At 42.5% G+C, this 18,744-nt stretch overlaps 1 protein-coding gene across 2 annotated transcripts; it reads left to right on the forward strand.

Annotated features, from left to right (window-relative positions):
• Positions 1 to 5,154: 5,154 nt before the first annotated feature.
• Positions 5,155 to 18,493, forward strand: CCDC43 (coiled-coil domain containing 43). 2 transcript variants are annotated; one of them, XM_023729404.1, is made up of 5 exons: positions 5,155 to 5,361; positions 12,166 to 12,253; positions 13,428 to 13,563; positions 14,802 to 14,911; positions 16,849 to 18,493. In XM_023729404.1, exons 1-5 carry the CDS (start codon positions 5,158 to 5,160, stop codon positions 17,034 to 17,036), a joined length of 726 nt encoding a protein of 241 aa, XP_023585172.1. In that variant the 5' UTR covers positions 5,155 to 5,157; the 3' UTR covers positions 17,037 to 18,493. The 2 variants fall into 2 exon arrangements, with proteins under 2 accessions (XP_023585172.1, XP_004374346.1); XM_004374289.2 differs by having other exon boundaries at positions 14,802 to 14,860.
• Positions 18,494 to 18,744: the final 251 nt, after the last annotated feature.

Genomic DNA, 18,744 nt, shown 5'->3' on the forward strand with positions numbered 1-18,744 from the left:
TTATGTGGCCCTTTCTGTCTCTTGGGCTAATACTTTCCTTGTGTCTTTGGTGTTCTTCATTCTCCTTTACTCCAGGTGGTTGGGACCAATTGATACATCTTAGATGGCCACTTGCAAGCTTTTAAGACCTCAGAAGCCACTCACCAAAGTAGGATTCAGAACATTTTCTTAATAAAATTTGTTTGCCAATTGACCTAGATGTCCCCTGAAAGCATGGTCCCCAGACACCTACCCCTGCTACTCTGTCCCTCGAAGTGTTCAGTTGTATTCAGGAAACTTCTTAGCTTTGGTTTAGTCCAGTTGTACTGACTTCCCCTGCAGTAAGCACAGATTCTTTACTCAATGTTTCAGCTCGAGAAGTTAGGAAAGGATCTAATAGTTTATTTGGTTGGGTCGCTGAAGCACAGATTATCTGGTGGCCTATACTAAATCAAGCTGAAGTACCAGACCTGCCTTGGTATATTATAGAAGAAGGTATTCAAAGGCTTAGAGAAATTGGCATTCTAGAGTAGATTTATCAGGTTAGACCCACAGACCCACACATGGAGTACCCAGAGGACACACCTTTTACCACAACTGTGAGGAACAAATTTGTGAAGAGAGCCCCAGCATCCTTGAAGACTGCTGTGATTTCTATTTTATGTAAGTCAGATTTGACAGTGGGAGCTGCTCTAACTAAATTAAGACACCTAACTACAACAGGGCTGATTGGACCCCATTGTAGTAGGGGCCAAGTGTCGGCACTCAATCGACAAAGACAAGGTGGGCATGGTTACTGCAATGGACAGCAGAGTCAAAGCAGTAATCAGAATAGTCTGACTCCTGTGGACTTATGGCTTTAGCTACTTAGTCATGGCGTCCCTAGGAATGAACAAGATAGAAAATCTTCTAAATATTTACTTGATTTGTACAAGTCGATGAATTCTAGGTCAAGTGAACAGCAGTCTAACTCAAATGGCCCCTCAATCAATTCCCAGACTTGAGCGAGTTTAAAGACCCACAACCTCTTGAATGAAGGGGAGGCCGGGTCCCTTTGAGGAAGGACTTCAATACACTGCCAGAAACTTATACTGTTAATCCTTCTCCCAGCCTTCCCCAAAGGGAACTACAGTCTTTTATGAGAGCAACTGTTCATTGGGGAAAATGAAATAATCAGACTTTTCAGAGATTACTGGATACTGGCTCTGAACTGACACTAATTCCAGGAGACCCAAAATGTCACTGTGGCCCACCAGTCAGAGTGGGGGCATATGGAGATCAGGTTATTAATGCAGTCTTAGCTCACGTCTGTCTCACAGTAGGTCCAGTGGGTCACCGAACCCATCCTGTAGTGATTTTCCCAATTCAGGGATGCATAATTGGAATAGATAAGACTCAGCAACTGCAGAACCCCCACATTGGATCCCTGACAAATGCAGTAAGAGCTATTATGGTAGGAAAGCCAAGTGGAAACCATTAGAACTGCCCCTACCTAGGAAAACAGTAAACCCAACAGCAATACTGCATTCCTGGAGGGTTTGCAGAGATTACTGCCACCATCAAGGCCTTGAAGGATGCAGGGGTGGTGATTCTCACCACATCCCCATTCAATTCGCCTATTTAGCCTGAGAAAAAACAGATGGATCTTGGAGAATGACAGTGGACTATCAAAAACTTAACCAGGTGGTGACCACAATTGCAGCAGCTGTTACAGATGTAGTTTCATTGCTTGAGCAAATTAATACACGTCCTGGTATCTGGTATAAAGCTATTAGTCTGGCTAATGCCTTTTTCTCCATATCTGTTTCGAAGGACCTCCAGAAGCAGTTTCCCTCCAGCTGGCAAGGCAGCAATACACCTTCATTTGCCTACGTCAGGGCTACATCAACTTTCCAGTCTGTGATGGTTAAGATTGTGTGTCAACTTGGCTGGGCCATGATTCTCAGTGTTTTGGCAGATGTATAATGTTGTGGTCACTTCCCTGTTGAGATTTGATATGTGATCAGCCCCACGATGGGATCTGCTATGAGTGGTACCAGCGGGGGTGGGGCCTGTGGAAGCTCACCGCCCCCTCAGCCTTCATCTCTCTGCTCTCTGCCACCTAGTCCTTCCTGCTCTCCTTGACAGGGCTTTTGCTCTTTCTAGATCATACAGCTGGCTCCTGTTTTTCTGACCTCTGGTTCTTGGGACTTGAGCTAGCAGCTTACCTCCCATCTTGCCTGCCGATCTTGAGATTCGTCAATCTTCACAGCCTATAAGCAACAGCCCTGCTCTTTGGCCTGCCGATCTTGGGTTTTCCAGCCCCTGCGGTTATGTGAGTCAGGAGAAGCCTCTTTCCTGCCCCACAGACTTGGGATGTTACAATTTCTAAAAACTGCATGAGCCATTTCATTGATATAAATCTCTCTCTATATATATATATTTATACACTTTACTGGTTTTGCGTCTCTAGAGAACCCAGTCTAAGACACAGCCCTATGTCATAATTTAGACCGCAGGGACCCTGATTGCCTTTCCCGTCCACAAGATGTCACACTAGTCCATTATATTGATGACATTATGCTGATTGGACCTAGTAAGGAAAAGTGTCAATGACTCTTGACTTATTGGTAAAACATTTGCATGCTGTTGTTACTGTTGTTAGGGCTGGTCGAGTCGGTTCTGACTCACAGCGACCCTATGTACAATAGAATGAAACACTGCCCGGTCCTGCACCAACCTCACAATCATTGTTACGCTTGAGCCCATTGCTGCAGCCACTGTGTCAATCCATCTCCTTGAGGGTCTTCCTCTTTTCCGCTGTCCCTCTACTTTACCGAACATGATGTCCTTCTCCAGGGACCGATCCCTCCTGATAACATGTCCAAAGTATGTGAGACGTAGTCTCGTCATCCTTGCTTCTGAGGAGCATTCTGGCTGCACTTCTCCCAAGACGGATTTGTTCATTCTTTTGGCAGTCCCTGGTATATTCAATATTCTTTGCCAACACCATAATTCAAAGGTGTAAATTCTTCTTCAGTCTTCCTTATTCATTGTCCAGCTTTCGCATGCATATGAGGTGACTGAAAACACCATGGCTTGGGTCAGGTGCACCTTAGTCTTTAAGGTGATGTCTTTGCTTTTTAACACTTGAAAGAGGTCTTTTGCAGCAGATTTGCCCAATGCAATGCATTTCTTGACTGCTGCTTCCATGGGTGTTGATTATGTATCCAAGTAAAATTAAACCCTTGACAACTTCAGTCTTTTCTCCGTTTACCATGATGTTGCTTATTGGTCCAGTTGTGAGGATTTTTATTTTCTTTACTTGTGTGCTAGGGAGTAGGAAATGGGTGAATGGGCAACACCTGCCCAAAAGCAAAGATGAGAAGGCAGGAAGAGACATGAAACTTGGAAGAATGGACATGGGGACCCCAGGGTGTAAAGGGAAAGGGGGAGCGCGCTGACACATTGTGGGGATTGCAACCAATGTTACAATTTTTTGTGTATAAATTTTTGAATGAGAAACTAATATGCACTGCAAACTTTCACTTAAAGCACATTAAAATTAAAAAAAAAAAAAAAAGATTACAGCCTTAGAAACCCTATGGGGCAATTCTACTTTGTCCTGTACAGGCACTATGAGTCAGAATTGACTCCAAGTCAATGGGTTTGGTTTTTTAATACTGTAATTAGTTATTTAAACGTGTTTGTTCTCACTGGACTGCAGACCACTTGAGGGTAGAGATTCTGTGTCATTCATCTTTGCATTTTCAGTGCCTAGTAGCAAATTATGGATAACTTTGGAAAGAATGCAAATTCCAGAACACTTAATTGTGCTCATGTGGAATCTGTACACAGACCAAGAGACAGCTGTTGGAACAGAACAAGTGGATACTGCTTGGTTTAAAATCAGGAAAGGCATGCGTCAGGGTTGTATCCTATCACCATACTTATTAAATATGTATGCTGAGCAAATAATCCAAGAAGCTGGACTATATGAAGCAGAAGACCCTCAGTGAGATGGATTGACACGGTGGCTACAACAATGGGCTAAAATATAGCAATGATTGTGAGAATGGCGCTGAGTCCGAACCGACTCACTGGCACTTAACAGCATCAATAGCAGCAGCAATAACATGCTGTAGGTACTCAACAATATTTGGTGAAGGAGTCAGGCCAGGGACTCTGCAGTTCCCCCAAACCAAGCCAGATTCTCGGGTAATTCGTTCTACCATAGAGCCAAGTGTTTTGCAGTCAACTGAGGCTCTGGGGGGCTTACCACGTCTACCTGCGTGGCTGTCTCAGTTTCCTTATCTTTAAAATGTGGACAATAAAAGCATCTCCTCACAAGGTTGTTGGGGGGATTACATGAAATAACCCAAGAAAAGTTCTTAGCACAGGGCCTGACAGAGGGTAAGGAAGGCTAGTCAAAGATATTCCTGTGTAAGCGTTGAACCAATGAGTGAAAGAAATGACTTCGGGTTGCCTGTTCATTTACTGAGTTGTTAGTATGTGCCAGGTACTTCGTTAAATACAGCATGAAAAGTGGAGAGAAGCAACTGCGCAGCACAACGGAGTGTTCTCAACCCAGACTGCAGGGAAATCAAGGCGGCTTTCTAAAGCTGAGTTTTGATGGGGAAGGGTCTTAGAAAAGCGAAAGTTGAAGTATTAACTGCGACGGTGAGCATTCCCGGTGGAGTCCACAGGTTTCTGCTTGAAAGCTACTGGGAAAAGCTCTATGGGTTCTTTAAATGAGAGTTGTGCGGGAGTGGGTGGCTTAGTAAGCCACGCGTGCGCGGGGACTAAAGTGGTCAGAAGCGCTGGAATCGAAGTTGGGTTCCAGTACTGTTAAGCTATCCGCCGTGTGCCTTTGGCAAAGCTGCTGAACTTTTCTCAACTTCCCCAACCGTAAGGAGTCTGTTAAGAATACTCACATGTCTGAGTGCCTATGAGATCACGTGACCGAAGGTACGTGAAGACGCGCTTAAATAAATTACAGAACCCCCAAGCTGATCCCTACGACTCACCGGGACTTTCCGCCCGGCTCGCTGGGGCTTGCTGCGGGGTTGGGGGGGGGCGGGGACAGGGCTGGAGGCGGGGAAGGGTGGTTTCTCTCTGGGCATGCGCGGTGGCCCCGCCGCGCGGCCCGTCAGGCACTGCGGTAGGCGCCCCCGGGGCTGGCAGGACCCTGACCCCAAGATGGCGGCGCCCAGCGAAGTGGCTGCGGCAGGCTCCGCCGAAGGCGATGGTGGGGGCAGCGGCTTTGGGATGTGGCTGGACGGACGGTTGGAGGCGCTGGGAGTGGACCGAGCTGTGTACGGCGCCTATATCCTGGGTGTCCTGCAGGAGGAGGAGGAAGAAGAGAAGTTGGACGCTCTGCAGGGCATCCTCTCTGCTTTCCTGGTGAGAAGCGCGGACATATTTTTTCAGCTTCAGGCCGGTCCCTGAGGACTCCTATCGGGACTTCGCAACCCCTTCCCCCTACCCAGAGTCCCAAGGGGTTAGTGGTCTCATTTGGGAGAGAAATACTCTCTGAGCCCTGGGCCGCGGGGCAAGGGAGTTGCTCCCAACCAGGTGCATAGAGAGGAAGGGCTTTTTCTTATTCTTGGGGACAGGACCCTTTCGGGATACCTGTGGGTGAGCAGGGTGAGTGTTCTTCCGAAGGTGTTGAAATGTTTAAATGGGAGTTTTTATCATAAACGTCTAACGACCAACTTCATCCCCATCCGTTGACAGTGTTCAGAAGGGGTGATGAAGTGTTCTGGGGCCTCTGAAATGTTTGTGCCCTTTAAGAGCCAGTGCCCAGGGCTGTCCCATGACAAAAGCCTGCAGGAAGTATCCACTCGGTTCCCATTTTGGAGGCAGGAATCAAAAAAGGGTAGGCTGCTTGTAGAGGTATTTTCATGCCTCCGCGGTACTGAAGCAAATGTTGTAGTTGGTACTTCACAGTATTTACAGTACGTATTTAGAATGCACTGATCATTGGTGAGGAGCCCTGGTGGCGCAGTGGTTAAGCGGTTGGAACCCACCACCCACTTCGCGGGAGAAAGATGTGGCTGTCTGCTTCCGTGAAGATTTACAGCCTTGGAAACCCTGTGGGGCAATTCTTCTCTGTTCTGTAGGATCGCTGTGAATCGGAATCGACTTGACGGCAATAGGTGGTTAATCATTGGTGGGGAAATAGAAGGGGGGATGAGAGAAATGAAACCTTTAAAAGAGGGAGATAAACTTGACTTAAGTAGCCTGTTAGAAGCAGAATTAAGAATTCAGAAACGAACACTTTAAACTGTGTTTCAGTAGTAAGCCACAAAGATGTCTCCTTTTCCAACCTGACCCTTTTTGCTATCTTCATCTCTGTTTCCCCTATCCCCAACACACACATTTATTAGATGCGTTTATTAGTCATAGATAACAGGTGCTGCCTGTGGCTGTACAAGAAATTATTTCCTTTTGAACACAACAAGCTCAGAAATAAACCTTACTCACACCATCACTCAATGGTGTAGAAGGCAGAGTTGGCTCTGCATTCCTGGTTTAGAGGAGTTCTGGAAACCAGACTATGACTGTGAGGGCCACTTGCCCATCAAAGGCTTTATCCTCTGGCATCTATCACAATGAACAGGTTTTAAAATGGGTTAATTTGTTATCCTCAAAACCAGTTTTCAGAGACTATTAAAGAGAATCAAAAGGTATTATGACCATATACGTAGATGTAAATATGCATACTTTTTTTTTAAAGAGCATATAGGAGAGAAGAGTAGAAGGCATAAAGTGTTTTTTTTTTTTTTTTCATTTGCAGAACAAATTAGCTTCTCATTAAACAATGAGTACATATATTGTTGTATGACATTGGTTGCCAACCCCACAACATGTCAGCACTCTCCCTTTCTGGACCTTGGGTTCCCTATTACCAGCTCCAGCTTTCCTGTCCACTCCTGCTTTCTAGTCCTTGCTCCTGGGCTGGTGTCCCCTTTAGTCTCATTTTGTTTTATGGGCCTGTCCAATCCCTGGCTGAAGGGTGAATCTCAGGAGTGATTTCGTTACTGAGCTATAAGGGTGGCTGGGGGCCATACTCTGAGGGTTTCTCCAGTTTCCGTCAGGCCAGTAAGTCTGGTCTTTTTTGCGAGTTAGAGTTTTGTTCTGCATTTTTCTCCAGCTCTGTCCGAGACCCTCCACTGCAGTCCCTGCAAGAGCAGTCAGTAGTGGCAGCTGGGCACCATCCAGCCGTGTGGCAGAAAGTATTTTGCTGACCTTTCTTTTGTACAGATCTTGTGGAGGAAGGTAGAAGTGCAGTTCATTGATTGGGCATACACATGAAATATAACACCGTACAGCTGTTCCAGGTCCTCCTGGCAAGGGCCTCTTTGACTCCCAGAGCCTGCACTGGTGAGATTGGGTTATAAATGGGAAAGCTGTAACACAGCTTGTGATGAAACTTTAAAGTTCAGTGGAAATACGTTACAGCCAAAGTAAATTTTCTTGGACCCTGAAGTAGCAGATTGTAGGGGAAGAGAGTAGGAGGCAAGCAATTTAAGTTAGTTTTTACTTCTACCTGGAAAGTTTCTAAAGACTCCATAAAGAGGAAGTTGAAATAACTTGGGCTGGTTTCTGGTGCCAGCTCCTTGATCAGTTGTTTTAATTGTGTCATTATTTAGAGCTGTATGTCTGCTTACAAAGATAGGCATGAGTTTGCTTTACACTCTTCCAGGCTCTTGGTAGAAGAGGCAAAGTTATCTAGAAGGGATCTGTGGTTCTTTGTATTTACCTCTTGTTTGCGTAAACTACAAAAGACAAGATGATTTTTAATGGTGGCTACCCCCCTTACGCCGCCCAATTCAAACACCATATTTAATTTTCTCATAGTTTTCCCAGTCTTTTCCGTGTAGAAACTGACTGTGGAAAGAATTGGCCAGCAATTATATGGTGAGGCAGGGAGTCTGTCCATGAAACAACTGAGAAGCATTTTTACAGAACAATAAGGGCAAATGAATGAATATATATTAGACACGTAGTTCAAAGTGCTACTTTCTGTCTGTCAGTTAGTCTGGCTGCATATAGTACCAGGAGCCCTTGACTGTCTACCAAATCCCTTTCTAGGGAAAACAAAAGGCATAACCAGATCAGTCACCAGATTGGATTAGGATGCAGTATTAGAAACTAAGACGTTTATCAGCAACAGTTTAAGATTCAAGAACAGTGTTATAGTTGGGAGCAAATAACAGTAAATAAAAGCTTTCTATCATCCTTCTCTTTAGTCCCTCCATTAGTACTTGCATTGATTGATTGATTCATTCATCACGTTTTTGTTGAGAGCTTACGTATGTCAAGCACTGCCCTGAGTGCTTGGGATCCATCAGGAAACAAAACAGACAGAAGTCCCTGCCTGTCTTAGTCATCTGGTGCTGCTCTAAGTGGATGGATTTAGCAAAGAGAAGTTTATTCTCTCACAGTCCAGTAGGCTACAAGTCCAAATTCAGGGCATCAGCTCCAGGAGAAGGCTTTCTCTCTCTGTCGGCTCTGGAGAAAGGTCCTTGTAATACATCAGTCTTCCCTTGGTCTGGGAGCTTCTCTGCGCAGGAACCTCAGGTCCAAAGGACACGCTCTGCTCCCAAAACTGCTTTCTTGGTGGCATGAGGTTCCCATGTGTCTCTGCTCGCTTCTCTCTTTTATATCTCAAAAGAGATTGCATTAAGACACTAATCTTGTCAACCTCATCAGTATAACCTCATCACAGTGATAGAATTTATAACACATGAGGACATCATAGTGGTAGAGTTTACAACACATAAGGAAATCACATCAGATAACACTAAAATCATATAATACTGGAATCATACAATACTGGGAATCATGACCTACCCAAGTTGCTACCCACATTTTTGGGGGACACATTCAATCCATGACACTGCCCTAAGTGCTTTGGGTACCTGAGAGAACAAAACAGACCAGAAAAAAACACACACACACACACAAAACCATAATCAGTAAGTTATATACCAGTATGTTAGAAAGTGATAAGTGCTGTGAAGAAAGAGCGCTGTAAGGGGATCAGGAGTGAAGTAGAGGGGTGAGTTGCAATTTTAAGCAGGGTGGTCAAAGTATTACATTTTATGGCAGCTGTTTATATACCAGCCTACTCAATTATAAGTGCCATGAAGCCAGGCACTGTTTCTCATTCATGAAGTCTCATTCATCTTAGTGCTTTGAACATAACAGGCACTTTCTGGATGAATGAATGAGTGAATGGATACATGAACTAATTGGTTCAGGCAAGGAGACTGGAGGAATAAACCACCTTCTCGTCCAAGAGCTGTCTTTCTCTTTTGCCTCTCCACTCCTTTTCCTGTGCTTTTTTCTTTTCCTCTTCCTTTGTTTTTTTTTTCCCCCTGGGGGCTCCAAGAACTACAGGAACTCTGGACCAAAGAAGTTCTGCATATCTGGCACATGTGCTAGAAGGATGCAGAGTAGAGGACGGAATCCTCTGCTGGGGACAAATAATGATATCCAGAATAGGTCTGTATTCCAACTGCTTACTTTTCTTTGGAAAGATGGTATAGTATAATGATTAAGAATATGGACTTCAAGCCTGACTGCTTAATTCACTTATTCTTGTGTGACCTTGGGCAAGTTTCTTAATCTCCATGCATTGGTTCCCTCCTCTAAATTGAGACTAGTAATAGTACTTACTTTGTGGGACTTATTTTAAGAATTGAGATTTTTCATGTAAAGTATTTAGAATAGTGCCTGGCATATGGTAAAACCAAAAAACCAAACCCATTGCCATTGAGTTGATTCTGACTCATAGCGACACTCTAGGACAGAGTAGAACTGCCCCACAGGGTTTCCAAGGAGCAACTGGTGGATTCATACTGCCGAACTTCTGGGTAGCAGCCAAGCTCTTTAACCACTGCGGCACCAGGGCTCCTGGCATATGGTAAACACAAAGTAAATGTGAACTCTGCTAGTTTGCCCTGAGGGGTGGCATGTGACTGTCATGAAGGCAGCCATAATGAAGATAGGGGGAAATACTCATCTTTGTTGAATGCCTATTTTTTACCAAGTAGCATAGGCACTTTATACAGATTCTGCTGTAATCCTCACTAACATCCTGGGAAGATGTAAGAGAAAGTTAAGAAACTTGCTCATAGGTCTGGCGTTTGAACTTAGTATGTCTGACATGAAAGCCAACTTTTTTTTTTGTTATGCCATGCTGAGGAAGGAGATTGGTTGGCCTGTAAAATATGTATGCTAATGTAAAATGGACAGAGGAATGGTTGGCTAGGAGACTATCTCCTCATTTACCTCCTCTTTATGTGTCAGTAAGCAGCACGAAAGTTGATTAATCTTGGAGAATGTTGAGTTGAGTCTATCATCCAATGAAGGTTGCACAGAGTGGAGTTTTGACTCAGCCAACAGGTTTTTGCTCCAAAAGAATGAAGAGGACTGCCCTGAGTGGTGGGAATCCTTCCCCTGCAGTTGGCAGAATGGAATGTGTGCTCTTGACCTGGCAGGTGTGGCTTGTGGAGCACACACAGAATTACTTCGGTTTCCATAGCCTCAGAAGAGAAATGCACACTATTCTATGACTCTCCAAGCCCTTCTCATGATTTCTTCCCAGATTCACGCCCTGTAGTTAGGATTTTTCAGGTTGCTGTTATTTTATTTTTGAACATTTTATTGTTTTGTAGGTGAAAGTTTACAGAGCAAATTAGTTTCCCATTCATCAATTTATACACAGCTTGTTTCGTCATGACATTGGTTGCAAACCCCTGAATGTGTCAGCACTCTCCCCAGCTGTGTCCATTTGCCCAGCTTCCCTGCCCCTACCATCCTTCTGAACTTTGCTTCTGGGCAAGTGCTGCCCTTAAAGTCTCGTATAGTTGATTGTTCTGAGGTATACATTCCTCACTTGTGTTATTGTTCATTTTATAGGCCTGCCTGTTGTATGGCTATCATGCGATCTCTGGGAGTGATTTCATTTCCAAGTTTGAAGGGTGTCTGAAGGCTATAGTCTCGGGGGTTCCGCTAGTCTCTGTCAGACCAGAAGCCTGGTCTTATTTATGAGTTTGAAATTTGTTCTACATTTCTCTCCTACTTTGTTTATGACCTACTACTGTGGTCCTGTTCTAATAATGGTTATCGGGCACCATCTAGTTCTAGTCCCAGACTAGTATAGTCTATTAGTCCTTTGGACTATTTGTTTTCTTGAGTCTTTGGTTGTCTTCACTCTTCTTTGCTCTGGACGGGAAGAGACCAGTTGTGTCTCTTACATGGCCACTCACAAGCTTTTAAGACCCCAGTCGCAACTCACCAAGGTAGGATGTAGAACATTGTCTCTATGGATTATGATATACCAATTGACCTAGATGTCCCCCAAGACTATAGTCCCTAGCCCTGGAGCCCAGTATCTCAGTCCCAGGAGGTAGGTATATGGTTATGGCTAAGAAGTTTTCATGACTGTGTCCTCTGTGTGCACTATTGCATACATGGGTATATTTGCAGCATGTGCGCATATATATGTATGTGGGTGTACTTCCCTATGCCTTCCCACCCCTGTTCAGCTTACATATCTACCTATGTATCCACTTGTACATTATCATTTGTTATTACTGTTAGAGGATTGTATGTGTATCAGTATTGACAGTTGTTGCCTTTTACTCTTGCATAACTTTCATTATCTTCCTTTATCTTGATTATGTTGTGCTGACTTCCCCCATATTGTGTATTCTGTCTCTTTTCACGAAAGTTAGTACATGGCTACTCTCTAGTTAATGGTCCCCCCTATCCCTGGTAACCATCAAAGAATGTTTCTGTCTGTGTGGAAACCTTTTCTTGACTTTTTATAATAGTGGTCTCATATAATATTTGTCCTTTTGTGATTGACTTATTTTACTCAGCATAATGCCCTCCAGGTTCATCCGTGTTGTGAGATGTTTCGCAGATTCGTCATTATATTCTTTACCGTGATGTAATATTCCATTGTGTGTGTGTACCGCAGTTTGTTTATCCATTTGTCCATTAATGGGCACTGAGGTTGTTTCCATCTTTTTACTATTGTGAATAATGTTGCAGTGAACATGAGTGTGCATATGTCTATTCATGTCATGGTCCTTATTTCTTTAGGATATATACTTAGGAGCGGGATTGAGGTTGCTATTATTTTTGAGGGCACTCTGAGAAAACTAATTGGTTTACTTTTCCAACTAGGAAGAAGACTCCCTACTTAATATCTGTCGGGAGATTGTGGAACGATGGTCGGAAACTCAGAATGTAGTCACCAAAGTGAAAAAAGAAGGTAGAGTTGGAGTTTCTGTATCTAACCTTCAGTGTCTTTTCCAACAGCTTTTACTATACAGCTGTTAGGGAAGAGTTTTTAGTTTTCCCCTTTGGATACTCATTTTCCCTAAGATCATTTAAACTGGCAACACCAGCAGCTCACTTTAACATTTTACTGAACATTGGTTTTCTTTTCCTCTTTTATGTTTTTCCAGTTCAAACTGAGAAGTTATCTTCATTGTGATTTTTACTTTTTCATTCTTTCCACTGCTCCTTTCCCATTTACATTGCAGGTCAAATACATTTTTACCACCTCCCACCTTTTCTATATTCATATGTCATAGCACAAATTATGGTTGGGCTTTTGCCTTATTCAGCTAAAGCCTTCACTCTTTAAAGTGGAAGCAAAATGAGCTAATATACTTCACTATTATGATGACAAATTAGCTGTAGAATATTTAAATCCTAAAAACCAAACTTGAATCTATTCGAAACTGTCTACACTGTTGCTTCTTAGCCTTGACTGTACATTAGAGTCACTTGACAGACATTAAAAAAATACCAGTGCCTGGCTGTACCATGGACCAATTTTATACCAACATCTTTGGAGCTGAGGCCAGGCATTCAAATGTCTTTAAAAATGATTCTAATGTGCAGCCAGGTTTGAGAACCACTACTCTACACCATTGCCTCCTTTCATTGAGAACAGAGAACTTATTGGTTGATTTTTATTTTAAGTCTAAGAATTTCACCTGGCATAATTATAAACATGAAAGGAACCAGCTTATGTTGGTTCTGTATTCCTTCTTAGGTTTCTGGGATGAGAGGGGAGAAAGTTGCATCTTTGGAGGCTTAATTTTCAATGGTTCTAATGTAGTGCTTTTCAACTTTTTTTTTTTCTTTTAAGCAGCAGACTTATTTTTGTTTTAATGGGAACTTATGCAGCCACAATATATAAAACAGATAAAAGCAAGGCTGCTCTGATTGACGATGGATACAAGGTTTAAAGCCTGGCCTGCATGCCCTCTTCTTGCCTTTCTCATTGGCCCCTAAGGCACCTCCTTTGAGCCCCAGGGCTCTAAGGAGTCAGAGATGCCAGTGCCTTTAGGACCAACACTGCCTGGGTGGACTGGTGGTTCAGTGAGCTTAATTTCTCTCTCATACAACCTATTGTCCCTCCTTTCCACTGCCAGATGAGGTACAGGCCATTGCCACCCTAATTGAGAAGCAGGCGCAAATCGTGGTGAAGCCCAAGATGGTGTCAGAAGAGGAGAAGCAGAGAAAAGCTGCCCTCCTGGCCCAGTATGCTGATGTCACAGATGAAGAGGAATATCCTTTCTGGAGTCTCAGCACCGTTCCCTAAGGCTCAAGGCAGAAGTGTTTGTTGTTTTACAGTGAGCTTTGGGAAGTTGTCAGTGCCCCTCTGTAGCTTAATTTTTTTCCCTCTGAATGGCAGTGATATGGCCCTTTATGGGTATGAGGAATGATGTTGGAATAATTGATCCTAGACTTACGTTTTCAATATAAAATCAGAATATTCCTGAAAATTTTACTGTAAAGCAAATGATACCTTAATAATGGACTTTTTATATCTTGTTTTCAGAAAACAGGATAGGGCTGTGATTTCTTATATTTGTATAGCACCTTTCTATGCCATTCAGTATCACATGTATTATCCATGTTTTATTCTTTCACAGTAGATAAGGAAAGTAAGGCACAAATGAGTGGGAGATCAGAGGCATTCAGAGTTAGTGGCAAAACCAGGACTAGAATCTGGATACTTTTGGATGAAGGATTCCCTAAAGTTGGAGAAGTTTCACTGAATTTTTTTATGTTCCAGTGACTACATAATTAAAAGTGAGACTGAACCCACAGGCAACACCAGAATAAATTTGGAATTTGAGTACAGGGACTATGCAAAAAGAAAGTGTTCCTAGCGGGGGCAGTTTTGGTTCCCTGTAAACTTGGAATTTGTTTAGGAAATGCTTAGCTTTCTTAGCCTACTTGAATGAAGTATGTGACACTTACAGTTTTTCCCCATGACTTTTCTTGCCAGAGTTGGCAGAGCTATGGTTCCAGTTACAAAATCTCATTCCTTTGTCTGGAAGATAACTTTAAAGCAGTGGTTTGCCTGGATGGCTTGTTAAAAAACAGACTGCTGGGCCCCACCACCAGAGTTTCTGATTTAGTAGGTCTGGGATGGGGCCAGAGAATCTGCATTTCTCACGAGTCCCCAGGTGGTTCTGGGAATCATACATCAAGAACCACTGTTTTAGAGGTATCTTGCCATCCCCTAACTTCCAGGTAAATGTGACAGCCCACCCAGATCAGCTAAAGTTTCTTTTCAGCTTCTAAGAGATAGGATCTTAAAAATAAGGATCTTTGAACAATGTTCACTAAGTTGAGACTTATAAAGATGAATCTCCTGGGTTTACCACCACATCCCTGACTGTCTTCCTTCCATTCGATGTGCCTTTCCCACCCACCAGTCTCCTGAATGTTTTCTAATGTTAGGTTGGGATATGCCAACCCTTGTCTTCCATGTGACTTTCCTTAACGTCACTCACTGAAGCAGATGAGAAGGATGATTCAGGTGCCACCGCAATGAACATTGGTTCTGACAAATGTATCCTTCTCTGTGTCCACCCCCATGTGTTTCTCCATAGAATCCTTGAAGGTCAGTTTTTATTTTGCCATGCTGTCATTGCTGAGGGCTCCCATTAGCTCCAGGAGCTTATGTCACACCAGCATTGGGAGCCCCATTCCTAGGACGAACCTAGTCAATTTAGCAAGAACTTTCCCCAAAGAACACGTTAACATGTACTGTGACGGGATTAGCTTGAAGGAAGGATTTGTGAGGAAAAATAAGAATCTGTACTCCCTGTGTATAGCACTGGTTGCCCAGCACTGTGTAAGGATTAAAACAATATTGAAGTCTTGGTCTTTGTCCTCAGAGACCTTATAATTTGTTGGAAAGAGAACACAAAATGAAACTTTTAACAGACTAAGCAGTAGTACGTATTGAAACATATGTGCTAAGGAAGGTCCCTACCAACAGAGTCACTTATTAGAAGCTTACTAGAGAAGGTGAGTTTAGAGATCCACCACCCACCTTCTTAAAGATGAGGAGTATGGTGGATTATCAGAGCAAGGGGAGGTTATTTCAGGAGACTTATTTATATAAAAGAACTAAAGCAGAAAAAAGTCATTTTTAGAAAAGAGCTTGATTAGTATAAACATTGTTTTTAGAGTCATAAGAAATGAGAGGTAAAGTTTTTGTCTTGGTGTTTTCTAACTATGGTTAAACTTATTATTTCACAACTCTTATTATAAATTGAGTTCATGGCTATTAGAACATGGATTTCACTTAAACTTTAGTGGTCTAGGGAAAAAAAGTTTAGTAGGGTTAAACAACTTAAGTCTTTTCAAGCACTTTAATATTGCCAAGTACATAAAAGTTTTACCAGTTACACTTCATACTCTACTCACTAAAACTAGCCTAGCTGCTCCAACAATACTCTGCCCTTGAATGATGTTTAGTACTTATTCTGGAATGAAATTTCATTTTGATAAAATATTTTAAAATTCAGATTTAGATCCTCTGAAATTTTTATTCTGAGGAACTTTTTTTTTTTTATTGTTGTGCTTTAAGTGAAAGTTTACAATTCAAATTAGTCTCTCATACAAAAATTTATAGTTATGTGACTCTAGTTGCTCTGCCTGTACCGTGACAGCACACTTCTCCCTTCCACCCTGGATTTCCTGTATCCATTCAACCAGCTCCTGACCCTCTCTGCCTTCTCATCTTGCCTCTGGACAGGAGCTGCCCATTTAGTCTCATATATCTACCTGAGCTAAGAAGCACACTCTTCATGAGTATCATTTTATGTCCGATAGTCCAGTCTAATCTTTGTCTGAAGAGTTGGCCTCAGGAATGGTTTTAGTTTTGGGCTAACAGTCTGGGAACCATGACTTCCAGGGTCCCTCCAGTCTCAATCAAACCATTAAGTCTGGTCTTATTACTAGAATTTGAGTTCTGCGCCCCACTTTTCTCCTGCTCCGTTAGGGACTCTGTTGTGTTCCCTGCCAGGGCGGTCATTGGTGATAACCAGGCACCATCTAGTTCTTCTGGTCTCAGGCTGATGCAGTTTCTGGTTTATGTGGTCCTTTCTATCTCTTGGGCTAATACTTACCTTTGCTTCAGTAGGTTGGGACCAGTTGATGCATCTTAGATAGCCGCTTCCTTGTTTTTAAGACCCCAGACGCCACTCACCAAAGCGGGATGCAGAACATTTTCTTAATAAACTTTGTTATGCCAATTGACCTAGATGTCCCCTGAAACCATGGTCCCCAGACTCCCGCCCCTGCTACTGTGTCCCTCGAAGTGTTTGGTTGTGTTCAGGAAACTTCTTAGCTTTGGTTTAGTGAGGGACTTTTTTTTAACTTTTACAATGATAGCTTTAGGATTTTGCGTCAGACCAAAGATAAATATGACTTTTTAAGACTCGGAGTAGGTAGAGAACACATTCAGGACTTAGCATGTGGAGCAAGGATAGCCAGAAGGAAAAAAGCAGTGGTTGTGACCTGTACCCTAATCGCTTAACTCACCTGTAGCTCTGTTCCGAAACACCAATGTGGAAGATGTCCTCAATGCCCGAAAACTGGAGCGAGACTCGCTTCGGGATGAGTCCCAAAGGAAGAAGGAACAAGACAAGTTGCAGAGGGAGAGGGACAAACTAGCCAAGCAGGAGCGCAAGGAAAAGGAAAAGAAAAGGACACAGAAAGGGGAGCGAAAGCGATAACCTTGGCCTACTCTCTCCTTTCTCCCATGAACTTGATCAAAGGGAGAACTGATTGTACACATGTGTATTTAAGAAAAATGAGAGAACATTGCAAAGTGGTTTCCCAAGGCATTTCCCCTTTTGTTTACGTGGTCAAAAGGAAAATCACAAACACTTTTAATTACAAAATGTGCCATGTCTCTGTGGTATGAGTAATCGGATTATTGTAGTTGATGTCTTTACCAAAGAGATGGACTGAGGGCAACCTCTGTTTTTTAATACAGAAATCCTGTGCTCCTTTCGGTCACGTTAAAGTCTTCCCTCACCTTGGATAAATAGCAGGATTCAGAAAGCTAACAGTTAGTTTTCAGCCTGAAGGAGCAGAAACATCACCATTCCTTCCCCAAGATGAAATGTAAGAGTGCAGATTGTTTCCAAGGCAGTGTTCAGCCCTAAATAATGTTGTTTTATGGCTGAAATAGAAAGCTAATGAAGAGCTCTACCTGGATCCAGATTTTATGTTACATGGCAGCAAACTAGGAAAATGGGAAGAAGTTATTTGGGGGGTGTTCTAGATTTGAGGATTTTTTTTTTTTTTTTTTTTAAGTTTCAGCCTATGGGTAGAAAAGAAGTATCGTTTTAATAGAGGTAGGTATTTTTCCTCATCTAGGCTGTGACTTTAAGAAGGAGGTGTCCTTATCAGTGCAAATATCATTAGCTTGATTTCCTAAAATCATGACTCCTTGAATGCTGATGGAAATCTTAATCTAATTTTCCCTAAAAGGTATGAGTATAAAGACCTCTGATAATTCCTTGTTTAGAGAAACTGGAGAAATCACCCTTTTAAGAAAGAAACACTGGAAATCTCTGCTAACACAGATAGTTAATAATGTATATAGTAGGTGCTTAACAAATTTATCGAATGAATGAGTGAATGGAAAATTGCTTGGGAGGTCAAAAGTGAGCAGGAGCTCTCCATTTCTACTTTTGTCGTAAGCCACATTCAGTTGTAAACAAGGCCTTTCTCTATTTGACTTCCAGGCAGCAGACTGTCAAGCTTGAAGAGTGCAATTTCACTGACGAAACAGAAAGTAGATACTCTATACCAGGGGTTGGCAAATTATTGCCCACAGGTCAAATTTGGCCTGGCTTGTTTTTGTATGGTACAAGCAAATGATGTACATTTTTAAAGGGTTGTTAAAAAAGAATACATGAAAGAATACATGACAGAGACTATATGTGGCTCACAAAGCCTAACATATTTACTATCTGTCTCTTTACAGAAATAATCTGCCAACTTCTGTTTTATACTCTTGACTATGAGATTAACAAAAAACTTTACCATTGTGCAGAAGGTAAAAAGATGCATGGTTAAGGAAAAGGAGATGTGTTTTACCTCTTCGTACACCTATAGCTGTGACATTGCAAAAATAAAAAAAAAACACCTTTTTAAAAAAATAAACTATTACATCACTGTCTTTTGATTTATATGATTCCTTCTAGCTACCCATGGAAATGACTTCTGTATGGATATTCATTTAGGAATGTGTTACTCAAACTAGTATTGACTTAAAAAAAAAGGATCAGCTCACTAGGCTTTGAGGAAGGATATCCACTTAAATAAGGTGCTAATAAATCCTTCTAAAATGTTCAGTAGCAAAAGGCAAATTTTGAACAACCCTATCTTCTATGGAAGGAGCCCTAGTGGCACAGTGGTTAAGCGCTCAGC

Source organism: Trichechus manatus, unplaced genomic scaffold (assembly GCF_000243295.1).
Source record: "Trichechus manatus latirostris isolate Lorelei unplaced genomic scaffold, TriManLat1.0 scaffold00028, whole genome shotgun sequence".
In the NCBI taxonomy this organism is placed as follows: Eukaryota; Metazoa; Chordata; class Mammalia; order Sirenia; family Trichechidae; genus Trichechus; species Trichechus manatus.

Coding starts and splice junctions, on each gene's coding strand:
- CCDC43 (XM_023729404.1), top strand. CDS start 5,158: ATGGCGGCGCCCAGCGAAGTGGCTGCGGCAGGCTCCGCCGAAGGCGAT. Junction 5,362..12,165: donor GCATCCTCTCTGCTTTCCTG/GTGAGAAGCGCG, acceptor TTTTCCAACTAG/GAAGAAGACTCCCTACTTAA. Junction 14,912..16,848: donor TCTCCATAGAATCCTTGAAG/GTCAGTTTTTAT, acceptor ACTCACCTGTAG/CTCTGTTCCGAAACACCAAT.